Consider the following 18,999-nt stretch of genomic DNA (forward strand, 5'->3'; position numbering starts at 1 on the left):
TTCCTACCACTGGCCGCTAACGCATTTCAGTGTCTCAACGTTATTGGACATGATTGTATTTATTGAGCGAGTGTAGTGGGATTTATTATTTTTCCATAGCGAGTGGGTTAAGTTTTAATATCGCGTTCCAATATTTGGATGTGTGCTAGCAAAAATTAAAAAGTCACGCCTCAATTGAAATAATTTTATTTGTACACAAAATATGAAGCAGTACATTAAGAAAAGACAGCACAGTATCCGCTCTTCCACAGTACACGGTCTACTTCTAATTTTTTTTTAAAAATTCTATTCCCCAATGAGGTTTGTCTACCAATTTAGCAGTTCCCGTTATTGTCAGACACGGTGAATAAAATTAGAGAAACAATTAAGGCATTGCATAAAAGGAGAAAGTCATAAAAATACAAATCAATCTGTTTACAACAAAGCCATCAGAATGATTTTTTCTTGGCCTGGAGTACATGAAAAACAAGAACAAGAGGAGTGACGATGAGAAAGCTCTTGCTGAAAAAGACCCCCTATTCCGTTTTGGTTTGGCAGATCTTTAACTTCATTGAGGGGAAAACTGCTTATTCTGTAAACCCCATTACAGGAATTACAATGGGTCTACCCATCTCTTCTACAGTTTTACTTTCATATTGCCATTGTGAGTGCAAATTGACAGAGGAGGAGTCACAGAGAACACGGCAGGAAGTACAGGATGCTGCAGAGAAGTAGGATTAGGGCCGAGCCTCAACCCTAAGGAATGCCCAGCAGGAAATCACATGCCCGTGTCATTCCAGAGTCTGCATATGCGTCCAGCTCCTTGCCATCCTTCTTTTTGGCAATGTTTCAGGTAGAGTATGCAATGTGTGTTCACATCTATCTTTAAAAAATAATCCATGAAACACAGCAGTTCGTTCCATACAGAGGAAACTCTACATGGTCTTTCGCTGTCGTTTCATGAAGGACAGTGTGTAGTCGCCTGGCGACGAGGGCTTCTGCCGTTTCATCTGCACCTGCGACTGCGCAGTCAGCTGCAGCTTGATGGCACTGGAGTTGACCTTGGCCGCAGACAGCAGCTCCTTCATGCCTTTCATCTTCTCGCTGTGAAATGTGACCACAGGCCCCCCGGGGATGGGCTGGGGCGGGGTGGCTCCTGGGGACGCTGCGGGGGTGGGGCTCGGCGTCCCTGCGCGTGTCCTCTGCTCTGAGTCGGCGGTCCGTATCAGTGGGCTGGAGCGTCGCCGGCCTCCACTCTCGCCTCCAATCTTCTTGGGCAGGGCAGCCGGAGTGGGTGGGGCCACAACCTGTGGCGGGGGCAGGGGCACCTCCTCCACTTTGGACTCGCGCCTGGGGCCACGCCTTCGCCCCTCTCGGGGGTCATCACTGGATTGGTCATCATCATCCTGGGGTTCAGGCTCTTTTGTGATGATTGTGACCTTCTGACGCACCTAAGGGGTTATGTGCATGGGTGAAGAGGGGGCGTGACAGAGTCACGATACAGGTGAGACTATGGCCATCACGTTGATAACATGTGGCCAGTCTGCATAATAATGCATAATGCATATAAAATCAGCTTAGCAACAAAGGACAGCTATAACTGGATGTTCATCATTGGTAGATTCAGCTGTTAAATATAATTAGTGGTGCACAACATTGTGGATTTTGGCATAGCAGAAGAAAGCTGGAAAGGCTGTAAATGACACAACCCCCCCCACCCCCATACCTGTGCATCAAAGCGGCTAAGCGACTGCACCAGGTACGTGGCCCAGCCCACGTGTAGCACAGGCGTGGGGCTGCCTTCTTCCCACTTGCAGATGCCATCGTAGAAGCACAGCAGGTGAGCAAAGCATTCTGGGTCCTGCAGGGCTGAGAGAGCTGCCGCCTTCTGGGGAGCATCCTTTCAGGAGCGAACACGGCAGGACGATAAAAGGATTGCAGAGAAAATGAGAGGTAAATGTGAGGAGGATGATAAGGCGGTTAAATCATCAGGAGCCACAGTTCTGCGGGTTATAAAGGAAACAGACTGGCACTTACAGTACAACACCAACATGATTAAAGTTAAAACATGAGATAAGATGAACACAGCATGAGAGGGCAGGATGCCCCACACTAAAGGCTCCCCCATTGCCATTTAACCAAAGTCTGAAAAGCACTCAGGGCAGTGAGGCAAATGGAATAACATTGAGGACCAAGGTGATTCATGCGGCAAAGGGATCAGAGCAGGGAGGGACAGTGAGATGGATTTTGTCACTTGGAAGCCAGGGTGAGCACCTGCTCTGCGATATCGGAGCCCTCGCCTCCTTCTGTGCCACTCTCCGCTGCAGCCGCCGTTTCCTTCAGCAGCGTGGGGATCACGTCATTGGCGATGTCGAAGAACTCCTTGTAAATCTCCTCATCCTCACGGAAGTAATTATAACTGTGGGGCAGGGTCAGGGGGCATTGCAATGAAAGGACGTTTAGACATCCACCTTGATAATGTGAATTTATGAATGTCATTCTAGAAAATTTCCATTAAATAACTACAATAAATTTGCAATAATAAATAAATTTACATTACTGGTAAATAAATGTGACAGGGTTAAGCAGGAGCAAAAAAAAGCCGTATTGAAGGAGGAAGTCGGTGTCAGTCAAACGGCGGCAGTAACACTACATCAACCGTATTACAGTAGGAAGGCAGTGCCACCTGCACCGTGGCAGTAACATGACATCAACCGTATTACAGTAGGAAGGTAGTGTCAACATCTACCATGTTACAGTAGGCAGCCGGTGTCAGCTGCACAGCGGCTGTAAATCTCCTCATCAGTAACACAACATCAACCGTATTACAGTAGTATGCCGGTGTTAGCCGCACGGCGGCAGTAACACAACGTCAACCGTATTACAGAAGGAAGACAGTGTCAACATCTACCATGTTACGGAAGGGAGCCGGTGTCAGCCGCATGACAGCAGTAATACTACCTCAACCGTATTACAGTAGGAAGGCAGTGTCAGCCACATGGCAGCATTAACACATCAACTGTATTACAGTAGGAAGGCGGTCTCAGCTGCACAGTGGCAGTAACACAACATCAACCGTATTACAGTAGGAAGGCAGTGTCAGCCGCAGAGCAGCAGTAACACTACATAAACCGTATTACAGTAATAAGCCGGTGTCAGCCACTCGGCAGTGGTAACACGGCATTGGCTGTATTACAATAGGAAGCCAGTGTCAGCCGCACGACGACAGTAACACCACATCTACCATGTTACAGTAGGAAGCCAGTGTCAGCTGCACGACGGCAGTAACACAACATCTACCATGTTACAGTAGGAAGCCAGTGTCAGCTGCACGGCAGCAGTAACACATCAACCGTATTACAGAAGGAAGCTGGTGTCAGACGCACACAGGCAGCAACATGATGTCAACCATATTATAGTAGGAAGGCAGTGTCAGCGACATGGTGGCAGTAACACAACATCTACCATGTTACAGTAGGAAGCCAGTGTCAGTCGCACGGCGGCAGTAACACCACATCTACCATGTTACAGTAGGAAGCCAGTGTCAGTCGCACGGCAGCAGTAACACCACATCTACCATGTTACAGTAGGAAGCCAGTGTCAGTCGCACGGCGGCAGTAACAAAACTTCAATCGTATAAGAGTAGGAAGGTGGTGTCAGCGGCAGTGACACAACATCAACCGGATTACAGTAGAAAGGTGGTGTCAGTCGCACTAAGGCAGTAACATGGTGTCGGCTTTATTACAGTAAAAAGGCAATATAAGCGGGAAAAGTGGCACTGCGGCGGTACCACAGTGTTGGCTGTATTACAGTAGGAACACAATGTCAGCTGCACTGCATCAGTAACACGACATCAGCTGTATTACAGTAGGAAGGTGGTGTCAGCTACACGGTGCTGGTATTGGCCGTACAGGTGCGGTGTCGGCTTAATACCCCCAGGGATGTGGCATTGACTGTACAGCAGCATCAGCGATATGAGGGAGTCTCAGCATTTCTGAGGAAATTGATGTGAGAAAGAGCCAATTCTGACCCAAAGGGAATGGCAGACACTGAATAACAATTGGAAAAGGAAGGAAAGGGAGGTAGAGGGGACGGACCTCCTCCAGGAAAGAGGCCCGCTGCTGTCTCGGCCTTAGGCCTCAGCTATATTTAGCACTCCATACAGGAGACAATCCTGTGTGTTTGACCCCAGAAACGCAGCCTCGCCTCATCTTTCCTCCAACTGGAGCTCTCCCTGGGTGCAGTAAAGATGAGCTGGGCTTAGGCAGTAACACAGGCAGGAAGTAATACTCCCAAGCTCCACATCTGCACCCATACTCCCCCTACTGAATCAGCTCTGAACTTTCTCACAGACAAATGCAATTAAAATAATGTGCTTCCTCACGCTGATTTCAAAACTGCACAGCATCATCACTGATATGCAGGTATTTAAAAATAACAATTTTAAATTCATTTATTCATTTAGAACCACAAGCTGCAGATGACTATTCAGAGATTGTGCATGTGACTGCAGCCCATGCGGGACTCACTCCTGCATGACGGAGGCCGCCTCAGCCCAGGCTCCCAGCGCCTCGCGGACATTCCTGTGCCTGTAGTGGTACCCCGCCAGATACATGAAGGGGTAGATGTGCTCATTGTTGTAGTACTTCTGAGCAGAGTTGACAGCCTGAAACGAATCAAACAACTCAGACTTATTGGCAGGCATAGGGGCAAACACTCTACACCTGCTGTTACGACAGCAAATATTGACAAATATTAAGGCATTTTGGCTGTTAAATCTTTTTTTTTTTAAATGTTGTTCGATTCAAAATGCACAATGAAACATGAATTAATTTACTCATATGGGGTGAATCTAAATTCACAAGCAGATGTTCAGCATAGAAACATTATGCTAATTGTGGCTGTGAGTTGGTTATAGCTAATGCTGGTTACAGTCAATCATACTTGCAAAGCCAGAGCTCGATGACCCTCCCATGTCACTTAAATCAGTGGTTTGGGAAAATTCTGGTTTCCAAATAAATTACACCAACACAAGAGAGTAGGTGATAAAACCGAGACTGTCTGTTCAGTTATACAGAACTCAGATATGCTGCTGGAAACACATCCAACATGCTAGCTCATTGTTAAAGTTCAGTTCAGTCCTCATTTTTTGTGTGTTTTTGGGGGGTAGGTTATGAATAAGAAAAAACAGCGAAAAAAATTCTGAGTTTTAACAGAACTTTCACCAACTAACAGAAGAACGCTGAAGAACAGGTTAGATTTACTTAACCTCACATAAAATAACTACAGAAACAATAATACATAAATAAAAAACATCTACACTGTACTGCATAACCAAGATATTCCTATGCTGCTGACCTGTCCTTGGGTGCTGCGTAGTCTCAGGGTCATTATCCATCTTGAGCTAATGAAACAAGCCTAGCTTCTACTGCGGGTGTGATCCCTCAATCATGATTGGACCAAAATAGTCATGTGATACACACAGCTGGAAGTTGTAATTTATAATACAGTGGTACCTCAGTTCTCGAACTCATTAGAACTCGAATTTCTTAAAAGTTCAACCAACCAGTTAAAAAAAAAATTACCTAGGACTCGATCTGAATCTCAGAAGTCAAACCGACTTAACAACAACGAAGATAACTTGTACGCGCAGGGAAATCAGTCACGCGGCACGTCTCAGAGAAAACAAAGGGTAACGCTTCAGTCTCAGCCTCGCATTCGCTGTGATAGCATCGTGCATGTTTACACTAGCTGAATACATATATTTAGACTGTAAAAAAATACATTAGACAATGACAGACAGTAAAGGTAATTATTATATAATAAAATACATCTAAAAATAGATTTCTTATTAATTATTTTTATATTAATAATAAACCATTAATATGTTTAATTATAATGATATTGTCGTGCCAAGCGGGGACAGAACGGAGACAAAGGCGCAGACATCAGGGTATCGGGAAATACAGGGTTTAATTACAGGAAAGGCAGGCAAAACGCAGACGGACAATACAATAACCGGACTGGGGAAACAAACTGAAACGCGGACGAAATACAGAGGACTAATGACAACAACCAGAAACAGCTGATCACACGGGGATTCCACACCAGGTTAATGAGGGGGCGTGGCACACGGAAGGAGCAGACTATCAGGGCAGGACACATTGTTTTTTTTTTTTTTTACTTTACACATTGTTTGGATAAATTGGACAAATTACTGTTTTGATAAATGTGCTTAGATGTGTTTAGTACAGTATATGCTTTTCTTGTTTTATCCGGTTCATTTTGTGTTTAAATGCTAAAAAATATATATATTTAGTTGTAATTTTTTGGGGCCGGGAACCATTTAATTGTTCTTCCATTATTTGTTATGGGGAAAATTCGATCACAACTCAAACTTTTTAGGATTCGATCCGGAGTTCTGAACAGATTAAGTTCGAGTTCTGAGGTACCACTGTATTTATAAAATGTACAGCTTGCCCTTACCTTAAATAGTAACATAAGGAAACATTTACATTTACAGTTACATTTAGTAACATAAGGAAAGCTCAACAGGGTGAATCCACGGCAGCGGATTGGGAATGGGACATCATAGTGCCATTTTCTGGAATTGTGACACGAGATCGTGAATGTTTGTATCGTGGTTTTGGTCTCAGTTTCAGAACTGTTACACCACTTCTCATCTGAGACAACATGATCCATGTTGTGTGTATACCGTATCAAGGCAGAAACAGCTTCTGCAAGTTAGTCTCCCAGTGACATTTAAGGCACTTTTTGCAGAAAGTTCAAATTGGGCTAAAAAAAATATCTTGGGCTATAGGGTGTTTAAGGTTCTGGTCCCTCATGACCCTGCATAAGTGGGTATGGAAGACAGATAGATGGATAACAGATAAGGGATAGTGGCCATACCACTGATTTTCGCTTCCATCAGATATCATGTAATGCAAAGGTGGATATCGCCGATACTGGTCCCAATATATAGTGTTAGCACAACCCAGATGATAAAATCTGCGAATGGGGGCTGGGGGCTGAGTGCTGATTGGTCGCAAAACCAAACTGTTCGTCGGCCACAGCGTTCATGAACTGCAGACAGCACTGTATTAATAATTTACATTAAAGTAAGATTACTTATAATTACAGATTATAATCACAGTTTGATTTACTATGGTGATTCAACTGGCTAGTAGTATGCGTGCAGTTATAGAAAATGAATCAACACCCTTCATCCTCGAGAAATCAACAGTGCCAGGGTATAATCATGCTTAATATATATACTAAAATGTGACAGAGAGCTAGACTACTTACACTACAAAATCACTGAAATCTGTGTGTGTAGCATGCAAACTGGACATCCGTGAACATGAGTGGAAGAGCTTGCAGACCCCCACCTTCATGTGCAACGTCAGGGGGCTGTCCCGACCAGGGAGGGGATCCTGGTCCTCCAGGTCTGCTAGGGTGCCTAGAGCCATGGGGTACCTAAAATGGGACAGGATGACAGAGCATCAGTATGAGACCACTGTGTGCTTCTGGAGTAACTCCAGGCGCAGAGTGCAAAAAGCGAAAGGGTTCAATCTATACCTAAAAGGCTCACATGTAAGGAAAGGCAGCATGCCAGTTTTGGATACATATAATTTTGAGCAAACAAAATACTCAAGGAAACAAGGGATAACAAAAATTCAGGGCAGCATATGGCTCAGTGGGCTAAGCCTGTGTGCCTGTAATCATAAGGTCGCTGGTTCAAACCCAGCCTCAGCACATCTGCAGGTCCTTGACCAAGGCCCTTAACCCCCAGCTCCCTGGGCGCCGCTATGGGAGGCTGCCCTTCGGGTGGCTGTTACTCTACAAAAAAGAGCAAGTTGAGGGAGGCGTAAAGACAATTTCCCCAAGTGGATCAATAAAACATTGATTATTATTAAATTAGATTTATGTGCAGTTGAGTTTGTTTTTTTTTTACTGGAGATAAGCTTCCTTCTGAATTATACTGTGATTAATTCAGATATGATTCAGATATGAGCTACTCCACAAAACCAGAAACAGAACAGAATAAAATATAATAGTGATACTTTATTCATCTCCATGGTGAAGTTATGTATATGTCTATCTGATCATGCTCTTCATGAGAAACATAGCACTTGCATGGGAGGTCATAGCACTGGGTCAGCCAGTGTCCAGGACCCCTGGAACTGGGGGTTAAGGGCCTCTTGCTCAAGGGCCCAATGGTGGCATCACTCTGCTGGCCACAGGATTTGAACTGGCGACCCTCCGATCACACAATGTGGGTCTGGCATAGCCAGGCATGTAAATTTTAAGCAAATTCAAAGTGAGACTCATCTGTCCTTTTTTGTGTCACGTGACCACAGTCTTACCTCTCCAAGTCCCCCCGCTCATAAAGAAGCCAGAGCAGTCTCTGCATGGACAGTAAAGAGTAGTGAGTACGTCACAGAAAGTACTGGCCCATAAATATAATTGTATTTAATGCATAACATGGCACACTGAAGCCACTAGGGGGTGCTATAGGCATACCTGCTGGAGCTGCAGGAGCTCTGTGCTGTCCGTGTGCAGGTCCACAGAGGGGTTGATGGCACACACCATGAAGGCCACTTCCATGTTCCTGTTGCACTTTAGGTAGGAGCCCTTCAGGTACAGCCAGCTCTGTTACCATGGCACACCAGTGTATAAGTGGTAAGACCCATGTGCCCATCCAGCTACCGAGAATCATTAACAACCCCAGCCCACATGAGTCACAAACACCGGGAATGCCATAGTGACATAGTCTGCAAAAAACAACTGCTTAATGCTGCAATCCTACCAATCAATGCCCCAACTGTAGGCAAGAATCATAAGCTTAAATCCAAGTCCAAAAATCCATGCTTCTTAATAATTGCGGTCCAATGCAACTTCTAATATGCAGCAATGTCCAGTGTGAATACTAAGGCTGTCGCGATTAGTCAACATAGTCTATGATGTCAATACTGAAAATCCGTCGACATCAATATCTGAAATTGACACATCATTTAAAAAAAATATATATTTTATTTATGATTTATAAAACGCTTCAATTATAACAACCGTTTTCCTTTAATATCACTACGTAACTATGGGAGTAGTTCAACTCAACACAAAACAAAAAGGTGGTTTTACACTGTGCACAATTCGACAGCATACTACAGCGGCACTAGTTCTATGCCGAAGCGCCTGAAGAGAAAACACAGAGGCACTATTCTGGACCGTCACAATAAGCAAAACCATCCTAAGTGTTGTCTATTCATGTTTATTAAATTACCATTAGTATGGGGAACTTTTTAATAACTTTTGTCCTTGTAGTTGCTAAAAACACTCATTATCAAACCCATGAAGTTGTCTGCCTGCTACCTTAAAATCTCCATTGAGTAAGTGTTTGCGAAAATGCAAAATAATCTGGGCTTGTTCCACATGAATTGACGATGCCAGTGTGTGTGTGTTCCAGGGCATTGGGCTTGTTGGGACCAGGAGAGTTCCTAGCTATTGAAGGGATCAGGGGCTAAGTCAAGCTTACCTGGGGCTTGACTTTTTTTTTTTTGAGAAAGAAGATTTTAAGATAATATTCGGGGGAAGATTGGCTAAAATATTCGGGGCTATAGGCAAAAAGCCAGCATCCACTATCTAAAACCCAGCAATAACAAACATTTTGTTGATGTCACAATAAAATTGACTTAAATTAAAGGGTGTATTTTATTTTCTGGAGTAAAATTAATTGTTTAGATTAATTGACCAATCAGTAAGATATTCGATAGATTAATCCATGGAAAAATAGTTGTTAGTAGCAGTCCTAGTGAATACTAATACACCATGATGTCCAGTGCAAACTTCCAGTGTAAACAGTAATATGCAACAATGTCCAAACACTAATATGCAGTGAGAAATGGACCAATATGCCTGCACTGTAAACAGCCACCCTGGGAGACATGCTGAGAAGTGAAAGAAAGGCACACAGAACGCACCCTCTCGCTGACACCAGCGCTGACCGTCTGGCCACGCCTGTCTTCATTACCCTTGCCATGCCACGTGACCTCTGCTGTCTCTTCACCGCCCTTGCCGAAAATGACCCAGGCGTGGTCTTCAGAGAGCGCCAGATGCACATCCTGCAGCCCTAGGACCTGACAGGCTGCCACCACTGCAAAGGCCACCCCAGAGCTGTCCAGCTTGGTGCCTGATCACACAAAGGACAGCTGCATTAGATACTACACTCTCTTCTTCTGTATTGCAAATCTATTTCCCGCAAAAGGAATTTCATTAACATTACTGACTAAAAAAGGATCATGAGTCCCAGCTCTGATTTTATGACAGACACCTATCACAAATTTATGGGCATACTTACCTTGACATATTGTGCTATAACTAGATAATTATATATGTAAAATTAACTATACAGCACCATCTTGTAATTGGTGAATTTCTACATAGTATTTGCAGCCAGTGAAGAGGGTGCTCCTATTCCCAATATGAAAATATGTGGTGAGCAATATGACAATAATGTATTGAGACCAGGTGGAATTGTATCTTTGATAAGTGTTTCAGAGTTACTGCAAGAATCCTGATACAGCAAAACATTTAAATTTTTATTTAGCAGATGCTTTTGCCCAAAGCAACAGATAAAGGCAGATTTCAACTTATGCATAGAATCAGTGCTGGCAGTACAGTGTAAGTACAGCACAGCCACATACCCTACACTGTAATCTTTCTGTTCCCCAGAAATCTAACTACAGGTGTCAGGCTAAGGTGTAGAGCATGCAGCTACCAACGGCATAGATTCTACACAGAAGTATAAATCAGCCTTAAGGCAAATAGTACATTACAAGCATACATGCTATCCAAAGGAGTTGAGGCAAAAGTGGGCTAGGCTGAGCTTCCAATGAATGGCCAATTACAAGTGCTCTACTTAACACTATTATCATAACAACAGAACAAAGAAGCAAGTGTCTATCATTTTTTGTCATGTTATAAGTCTCAGTGGATTTTAATAACTTAATGACTGGATCTTGAAACTTACTTGATAATTTCTAACCAGTTAGCTGACATTTATATAACATCACACTGCTAAAAATATTGCAATCATGTAACAGGGTAAATAGGTCCATAGAAGGGTCACGTATACTGTTGAGTAAAGAGTGTTTGCGGCATATAAGGACGAATGGGTAAAAAACAATTGTGTGGAAATGGTTTAGATTTGCCAAATCCAGTGTGGACCTATCTACTGTAAACTTATACTGTAAACTTATGCAAACATATCATTTGTACAAGAGGTGGTAACATGCAATTTTATTGCTCTAATATTATATGTTTTTAATTGCTGTAAACTTCTATTTAGAAGTGCACAGCTATTGACCGAAATAATAAATATTCATTTGCACTCAAATGTTTTGAAACTTTACTACTGAAAAAAATTGGTAAACAAATTTAAAAATTGTGATCTATATCATGGATCATGATCGTAACTAAAAATATTGTGATAGAACATCCTGGCCAAATCACCTACCCCTATATCTTGCTATTGTTTACAACGAGTATGGCAGGCAGCCTTCGTCTAGCCCAGTGTTTCTATCGAACCATCTTCCATGAGCAGTATTACAGTGTGTCTGAAGCTTATCCCAAAAAGCACAAGCCAAGGTAAACCCCAAGGAGGATGCCAGTTCACCTAAACGTATGTTTTTGGACTGCAGGAGGAAACCTGCTACTAAGAACAACAAGTAAACTTCACACTCACTGAACCCAGTGCGGGATTCAAACCCTGAACTGCAAAGCCACAGTGCCATTCTAACCGCGGAGGGAATAAACATTATGAAGAGCCAGGCTGCCAGCTGACTGGTGTGGCATGCACCAGTAGGCCCTCACCTGTGATGAGGCTGAAGAGAGACTGTATATGGGCCCGGTCCTTAAAGTATGAGCGGCTGAGGCTGTTCCAGATGACGTCAGACACCTTCTTCACCAGCTCTCGACTGGAGCCGCCAGCTGGCCTCCGGTACTGTGAGAGGTCGACGGCGCCACGGATCTGTGCAGTAAAGCGTTCATACAGAGCAGCCAGCAGGCTCAGCTCCACGGTGGGGAAGCAGGACGAGGGGCATCCCAGCTCCAGAGGCTCGAAGGTCACACCGGGGACATTAGCTGGAACCACGCGGTTCACTGCCAGGAAGTGCTCAACGAAACCCAGGACTAGGGATAGAAGCGCCAGGTCGGGCTCGGGCTTGCAAAGCTCCGCGTCGAACAACTGCACCACTCCATCGATTCCCCGCAGAGGGAACAGCTTCTTCTGGGCTGAGCGCAACCCCATGACCCTGCCTGGCTGTCACACTCACTTCTATGCTGGATAATGAGGGTTCCTCTGCACCAGGAGAGAGCCACACACACACCAAGCAAGTCATGAAAAATGTGCAAAGGTCACATAGTTCAATTCTTAAAACCATCAATAATACCAGCATGTACATACATTAATATCCTATATACATTGTTCTGGAGAGTAGAGATTTACAGTGCCAGTCAAAAACCTGGACACACCAAGCCGTCTACAAAGGTCAGTGATGGTGTTGCATCACATGACCTCACCACACAGCAGAAATGGTTTTGTAGGAGTTTGACCAGAGAGTAAAGAAAAAGCACCCAAAGAGAGCTCAGCATATATGTAGCACCTCCTTCAGGACAGCTGGAAAAGCATCCCAGGAGGCCACCTCATGAAACTGCTATAGAGGAGACAGTAGGCTTGGCCAGTCCCTGGAGTAATTTGCATTGAGGCCCAATGTTAGGATCACTCTGCCGACTACGAGATTCGAACCGGCAACCTTCTGGGTCCCAACCCACAGAGCTGTCCCACTGCCCAACAAATGACTATTTTTATGCCTTTTCAGTTGGTACATAATTCTATATATGTTCTTTTATAGTTTTGGTGTCCATATATACATTATTCTAAAATGCAGAGAAAAGTACAAATAAACCTTTCAATCAGTAGGTGTGACTGGTATTGTACATCCAGTTCAAGTACTTTAAAGGTGATGAGAATATCAGCACTGAGTTAGAAATGCATGTTTAACTATAACCAGTATTACTAAAAATCTGCAAGGTCGATGAGGAGCCCAGTCTCATTTGTAGATTGTAGCATGTTCTTATACAAAGTTAAAAAAAAAACAAAATAGATATAATAATATTATGAATGATTTCATTAAATACAACAAAATGCAAAGCATACTGTCAATAACATTTATATTTCTTAATAAAGCTAAGAAATTAAAATTTTGTAATACGAGTATAAATTTAATTGTCATTAAGAGCTTTCATACTACGTGTGCGCATAGAAGGTTTTCGTTATCATATTTGACCACCACAGCTAATAACTGCGCACTACACAGTATGTCTTGCTAACACAAAGCTTTATTGCAAATACCATCCATGCTATTTCTGTATTGTATGCATTACACTGTGATGGATCTGTTACGATGTGTTGCATAACAGATCTAACGTAACTGAAGAATAGCTATAACATGTAAAAATGATGTTTGCACACCGGTTTGATTATCTGCGATCTACACAAACGAACATAGACTTCAGATCATTTACTACACCTTTACAAGCGCAATCAACACGACCACCACGGGCGCATTGCTGTTTCAGGTTTCGCTAGATAACCTGTATATGTCTGGCGAAATGATTAAAGTTAAAGAGAAAGCTCACTACAACGAGTCCGTACTTATAATTAACGCTCAACCAGCAATTCTAATAAACTGATCAGTAAATCATCAGATACAGCGTAGCACTATCACGTTATTAGGCATAACACATTGTGTCTAGTTGTCGCTTTATTTCATAAATCCGAACAATTTACCTACAATGTGAATTTGGAAGTCGTTTATAAGTAATATTTTATGAAATTGCAGTACAATTTTTAACAAAATGATTCTATTATTTATTCAAGTATTAAATTATACATACCGCATAAATCATAACTTCAACCACATGTTTTTGTTTTGTACCCAAATACCGCCTTGCTTTTGCCGCGCAGTTCGTTTTGTCGTAAATTTTAGAAGCGTCGTAAACCAGTGTCATTTTCTGACACATGCGTACAAGCGCGGCGGCGCTACGGCATTGTTGCATTCTGGGACTCTGAGTTTTTAAAGTAGGAGACCATAATTCAGAGATTCCAAATCTAGGCTATGATTTCGTTTTTCCCAGGTATTTAGTTTAATAATTACTGATCCTGAGCAGTACCTGAGGCTTCACAACTGGCTTACTGGTAAAGAAAGGCTGAAAAATCAGCAGCGTATGTGTTTTGAGTAGCCCTACCCTAATTTCCAGTTACTGATTAAACAGAGGCACAGTTTAACGCACAAATCTACTTTGGGAGCCAACTCATTTGGACGTACATCTGGGTTGGGCTACAAATGATGTTATGATTGTCCATACTAACAGCTTGATCGGCTACTGAGTGGCCTCGCTGCCGGAGGGTAGAAACTGTTACAGAGCCTGTGTGTCTGCACTCTGATGATCCAATACTGTTTCCCTGATTGTGGCTGGGATGGCTAGGGTCCTTGAGGATGGACCAGGCCTTCTTCAGGCATCTACTTCTACAGTTAACCTGGATGTCAGGCAGGTTGCTGCTAGCGATACTCTGTGCTGACTTCACCATACTCCTCAAGGTTTTCCAGTCATGGGTGGTACAGATTCCGTACCATGTGGTAAAGCAGCCATTTTGCTTTTTTGCTCACACAACTCAAGGAATGAACTTGCTCCGTAGTGATCAATTGGCAGAACAGATGATCACAGGCCAGGAACACACGTAACAAGGCAGCATAAAATGGTACTTTCCTGGTCATTTGTTTAAATATTTATCACAAGGTACTTCACATGTCAAAGTCCAGACAAATGAAATTGAGCACATTGGCAAGAACAATCTGTCACATACTTAAATCAGTGCAGCAGACCCACATCCTAAGCACAAATAAATGTATTATAGCGAGTGATTGAGTCATTCTAATAAAGGAGATGACATCTCTTTTAAAATGGAAGCTGCTATCTTTATTAATAGCCATTGCTGGTTTAATACTAGCAGTGGCACAGACAGGGAAAAGCCAACAATTTACATAGTGCTCACTGTTACACAATAATGAACCGCATGCATTCCACAGTAAACATTACACAGTTATGATATTTACTATTAATAGAAATAGACAAATATACATAGACAGTTACACAATTTAAAGTGTTGGTGCAGTATAAAATATGCCTGTAACTACATAATTAGTCCTGCTGACCAATCCTGCAGTGTCACATTTATGTCAGCCAGTCGTGGACAGTGGGTGGGATCAGAATAAACAAAAAAAGTTTGCCTTGGGGACAATGCACAGGCGGAGCATCGAAATGGTGATCTCCGCAATAATCACTGCTCATAAGATGTTGTATGGCCAAAACAATGTTGATTCTGTCAATTTTGTGTGAAGTATAGGGCCACCTTAACTGAGTGTACAGCTGTCTCAAAAAGGCATCAAACATTCCACCTTTTGCTTATATGAGAAACGCCAGGAGGGACCACCCACTGACAGCCACAGAGCACAACATGAACGGAGGGAAGGCTGCAGGCTCTGACGCCATCCTACTCAATTGTGTGCAAGTGTCTGCAGAGAATCACAGCCTCCCACAAGCACCAGCAACAACGAGACAAGGAAACCAGTAGGTGGAAATTCTATGTGCATCTACAAAGTATTAAAGGACCAGCAGGGATAAGCCACCAGCTGGCTCAGGTGGCAGGCCATCAGGGAGGAGTAACTGCACAAGTGGGAATTGCCCATCAGTAGTTCCAATTACAATATGATAATGAGATACCTCATGACAAAGCTATGGTACAAAATTAAGTGTCAAATCACAAAATAAAACACCCTGTTGATGGGAGTCTTTCTTAACAAGGGTCCTCAAACATGATACTTATGATAAAATTTCAAACCTAGAGTTGCCACCCGTATTTTATTGGATTGCCCTGTTTTGAAAAAAAGTTGTGTCCCATCTTGAATGTATTTTTGTGTCTGGACCAAAGTACAATTAAACCTGGACTGCACAAGCAGTCTTATCGGTTGACAATTACACCATTTCAGAAAAAAGTAGGAGGCCTTCTGATAACTGACATAGCCCACGGGCCACTGAGCATGTTAATGCACTTGTGTCTGCTGATGCCGTTGGCACATGCCTGTCATACCCATAAATCATCATGAGTGCCACATCTAAAAATATTTATAAACTTATACGCTTTAGGTTATATATAGTACCAGCATTAAAATGCCACGTCCTGTGTAACGTCAAGTCAAAATATCTTTATCTTTGTTGTCATCTCAGCTGTATAATGCATATACTGACATGAAGTACTGATCCTCATTAGTCATCAGGGCAGGATTAAGAAGAGGGTCCACCTCTTTATGTCCAAATCAAAAAGATTCAAAGTGAACGGTCATTTCTGCATCGAAAATCAGGTTTTTGATCAAATGTAATGTTTATTTTCATTAGTAGCTCTGACCAGACATTCATTTTTTGATGTGAAATGAAATGAGACATTCCTGCATGACGCCTACATTTCTGTCCTATGTTTTTGTATTTTGACTATTTGCGTTAATCATACTATGTAACCACACTACTGTGTAAGAAGCAATTCTTGAATAACTTGATATTTTAATGCATTTTTCAAAGGGAGATTTCAAATGAATAAGTAAGAATATTATTTGTTGTAATAATGATGCATTTAGAAGTTAACCAGTCATTTTTGATCACATTTTTTTTTTTTTTTATTGCTTTATGATTGTGATAATAAATACATATAATAACTAATCAACTAATCTTCAGAGTGGCTTATTCAGGATCCCCCCCCCCCCCACTCAGTACCTGACAGGGGGCCCCTGCTCTCTGATCCTGATTTAGCCCTTGATTAATAGTAGCAAATGGCTCTGGGCAACAGCACACATGACGTCATGTCAATGGACCCATTTTATGTTAAAACGGCGTCCTATCTACTCGTCAACAGATATCAACAATACAATTGTAGATATCTGCAATTGCATTGGTCCTAGGCATAATTCTAGTTGTAGATATCTGCAATTGCATTTTTACTAGTCATAATATTAATTGTGGATATCTGTAATGACATTTTTACTATTTACAATGTATTTTTAAATATTCAAAATTACATTATATACATCTGGAATGTTTTTTTCCTTTCAGATAGGCCTATCTGAAATTAAAATTATGACTAGTAACAATTGGATTGTAGATATCTGAAATGGGAGTTTTTCCTAGTAAGAATTCAATTGCAGATATCCAGAATGAACATTCTGGATATCTGAAATATAATTGTGGATATCTGAAATTGAAAGCCCAATATACATGAATGGCAAAAGTGACGTAATTTCTCCTAGGAAGAATGACTTTGTGGATATCTGAAATGACAATTGTGGATAGGAAGAATGTCATTGTGGATATCTGAAATGCTCTTTTTGACTAGGAAGAATTGAATTACGGATATCTGCAATACATATCCAGTCTAGCGATTAAATGTCAAAACGGCCACTTATACTTTGTAAAGATTTAAAGATATCTTAAGTAGAATTGTGACTAGGAGAAACAAAGTTTTAGATATCTTGAAATACATTTTCTACTAGTAAGAATGCAATTGTGGATATCTGTAATTACCATTCTGACTAGTAAGAATATAATTTTGACTAGGAGAAATTATATTCTGTATATCTAAAATGTAATTACGGATAGGAGTGTGACTTGATTAAATGTTAAAACGGCTTGCCATATACGCCAGTACTTGGAAACAGGTGTTATGCCGAAAAAGCCCACTAAACATTGGACGTCGGATAGGCGTGCAGATCATGTCTATATTAGGTCCGTCAGTCCATGACCAATTCTGGACATCTATACAACATCCAAACTAGGTCCACAATTTGAACGTCCATCCATGACCTAACTTGCACGTCAATATGACATTCAACATTTGAACGTAATTTTTTTGACGTTATTTGGACGACTATGACAGGTGCAGGAAATATAGTTTTATTTACAAATATCAACATTGTTGTTATCAACATAATAAATGTGAATACAGATGATTATTTCGAAACAAACATAATTTATTATGCCAATGCGTACGTATTTTATGTGCATTTGCGCTGATATGACAATAAATTATATCGTGCATTGTTTTTTATGTTCGTTCTGAAAACCATGTGAAAACTGAGTAGTGCAGAGCAGCTGTAACAGTTTTATCCACGTCCCTCGCGGACACTTTTGTGCACGTGCAGAACGCGGGATTTCAAAATCTGGCAGCAGCTTGATGCCCGGTCGAACAAATTAACATCCAGCTTGCTAAACCAGGTTAATGCTAAATTATGTTTTTTACTTTTCATGATACTTTAGCTCTGTACTGTTCTGTTGTATACACTGTAGCACCGGCGGGGCTCATGTCCCAGCATGCCCCGCGTGCAGTTGTAAATAGCCATTGTTGTGTTGTTGCTGTTATTGTTAATTGATAGGTAATTCCTTATTGTTGCGAATGTGTTTACATGTGTCTTGTGTGTACCCGGTCTGATCCTCGTGTGTAATTAGCTTACACAAATGTCCCACCGTGGATGCGTCTTACAGTTCGTTGTCTGACAACTTTGTGTTTCTTACACATAATTAAGTTTGGTGCTCTTTGGGTGCCTGATGTAATCCTTGTACGGATTATTAATTGAGTGGATGTTTCCCGACAGAGTAGTCTCCGTGTTTCTCTGCCCGCGATACCTCCATCTGCCCGTCGCAGCAATACGTTATTAAAATTTAAGTTTTAATTGAAAGCATGGAGAAATTGTTCATTTATATATGAATTTAGTCGAGACACAACATACACAATGTCTAAAATTAGTCTGCTTTTGGTATTATAAGACGTCCACAACGACCACATTTGGACTATAAATAGCCCATACATGGAGGTCCCACGGCCGTCAATACTAGACGTTCATTAGACGTCAAAAA

At 42.0% G+C, this 18,999-nt stretch overlaps 1 protein-coding gene across 1 annotated transcript; it reads right to left on the reverse strand.

Annotated features, from left to right (window-relative positions):
• Window positions 1-170: 170 nt before the first annotated feature.
• men1 (multiple endocrine neoplasia I) lies at window positions 171-14,019 on the reverse strand. The gene is made up of 10 exons (XM_023840377.1): window positions 13,936-14,019; window positions 11,851-12,337; window positions 9,960-10,168; window positions 8,503-8,631; window positions 8,346-8,386; window positions 7,368-7,455; window positions 4,509-4,645; window positions 2,254-2,398; window positions 1,706-1,879; window positions 171-1,430 (listed from the first exon to the last, which is right to left on the reverse strand). The coding sequence occupies exons 2-10, from the start codon at window positions 12,284-12,286 to the stop codon at window positions 915-917; spliced, it is 1,875 nt and encodes a 624-aa protein (XP_023696145.1). The 5' UTR covers window positions 12,287-12,337; window positions 13,936-14,019; the 3' UTR covers window positions 171-914.
• Window positions 14,020-18,999: the final 4,980 nt, after the last annotated feature.

This window comes from Paramormyrops kingsleyae, chromosome 10 (assembly GCF_048594095.1).
Source record: "Paramormyrops kingsleyae isolate MSU_618 chromosome 10, PKINGS_0.4, whole genome shotgun sequence".
Lineage (NCBI taxonomy): Eukaryota > Metazoa > Chordata > Actinopteri > Osteoglossiformes > Mormyridae > Paramormyrops > Paramormyrops kingsleyae.

Excerpts from the sequence above, each read along its gene's own strand:
- men1 (XM_023840377.1), bottom strand. The coding sequence starts at position 12,286 with ATGGGGTTGCGCTCAGCCCAGAAGAAGCTGTTCCCTCTGCGGGGAATC. Across the intron at positions 2,399-4,508 it reads GCGGCCTCCGTCATGCAGGA|TTATAATTACTTCCGTGAGG; the intron begins GTGAGTCCCGCA and ends CCTGCCCCACAG. Across the intron at positions 1,880-2,253 it reads GCTCCGATATCGCAGAGCAG|GATGCTCCCCAGAAGGCGGC; the intron begins GTGCTCACCCTG and ends CGCTCCTGAAAG.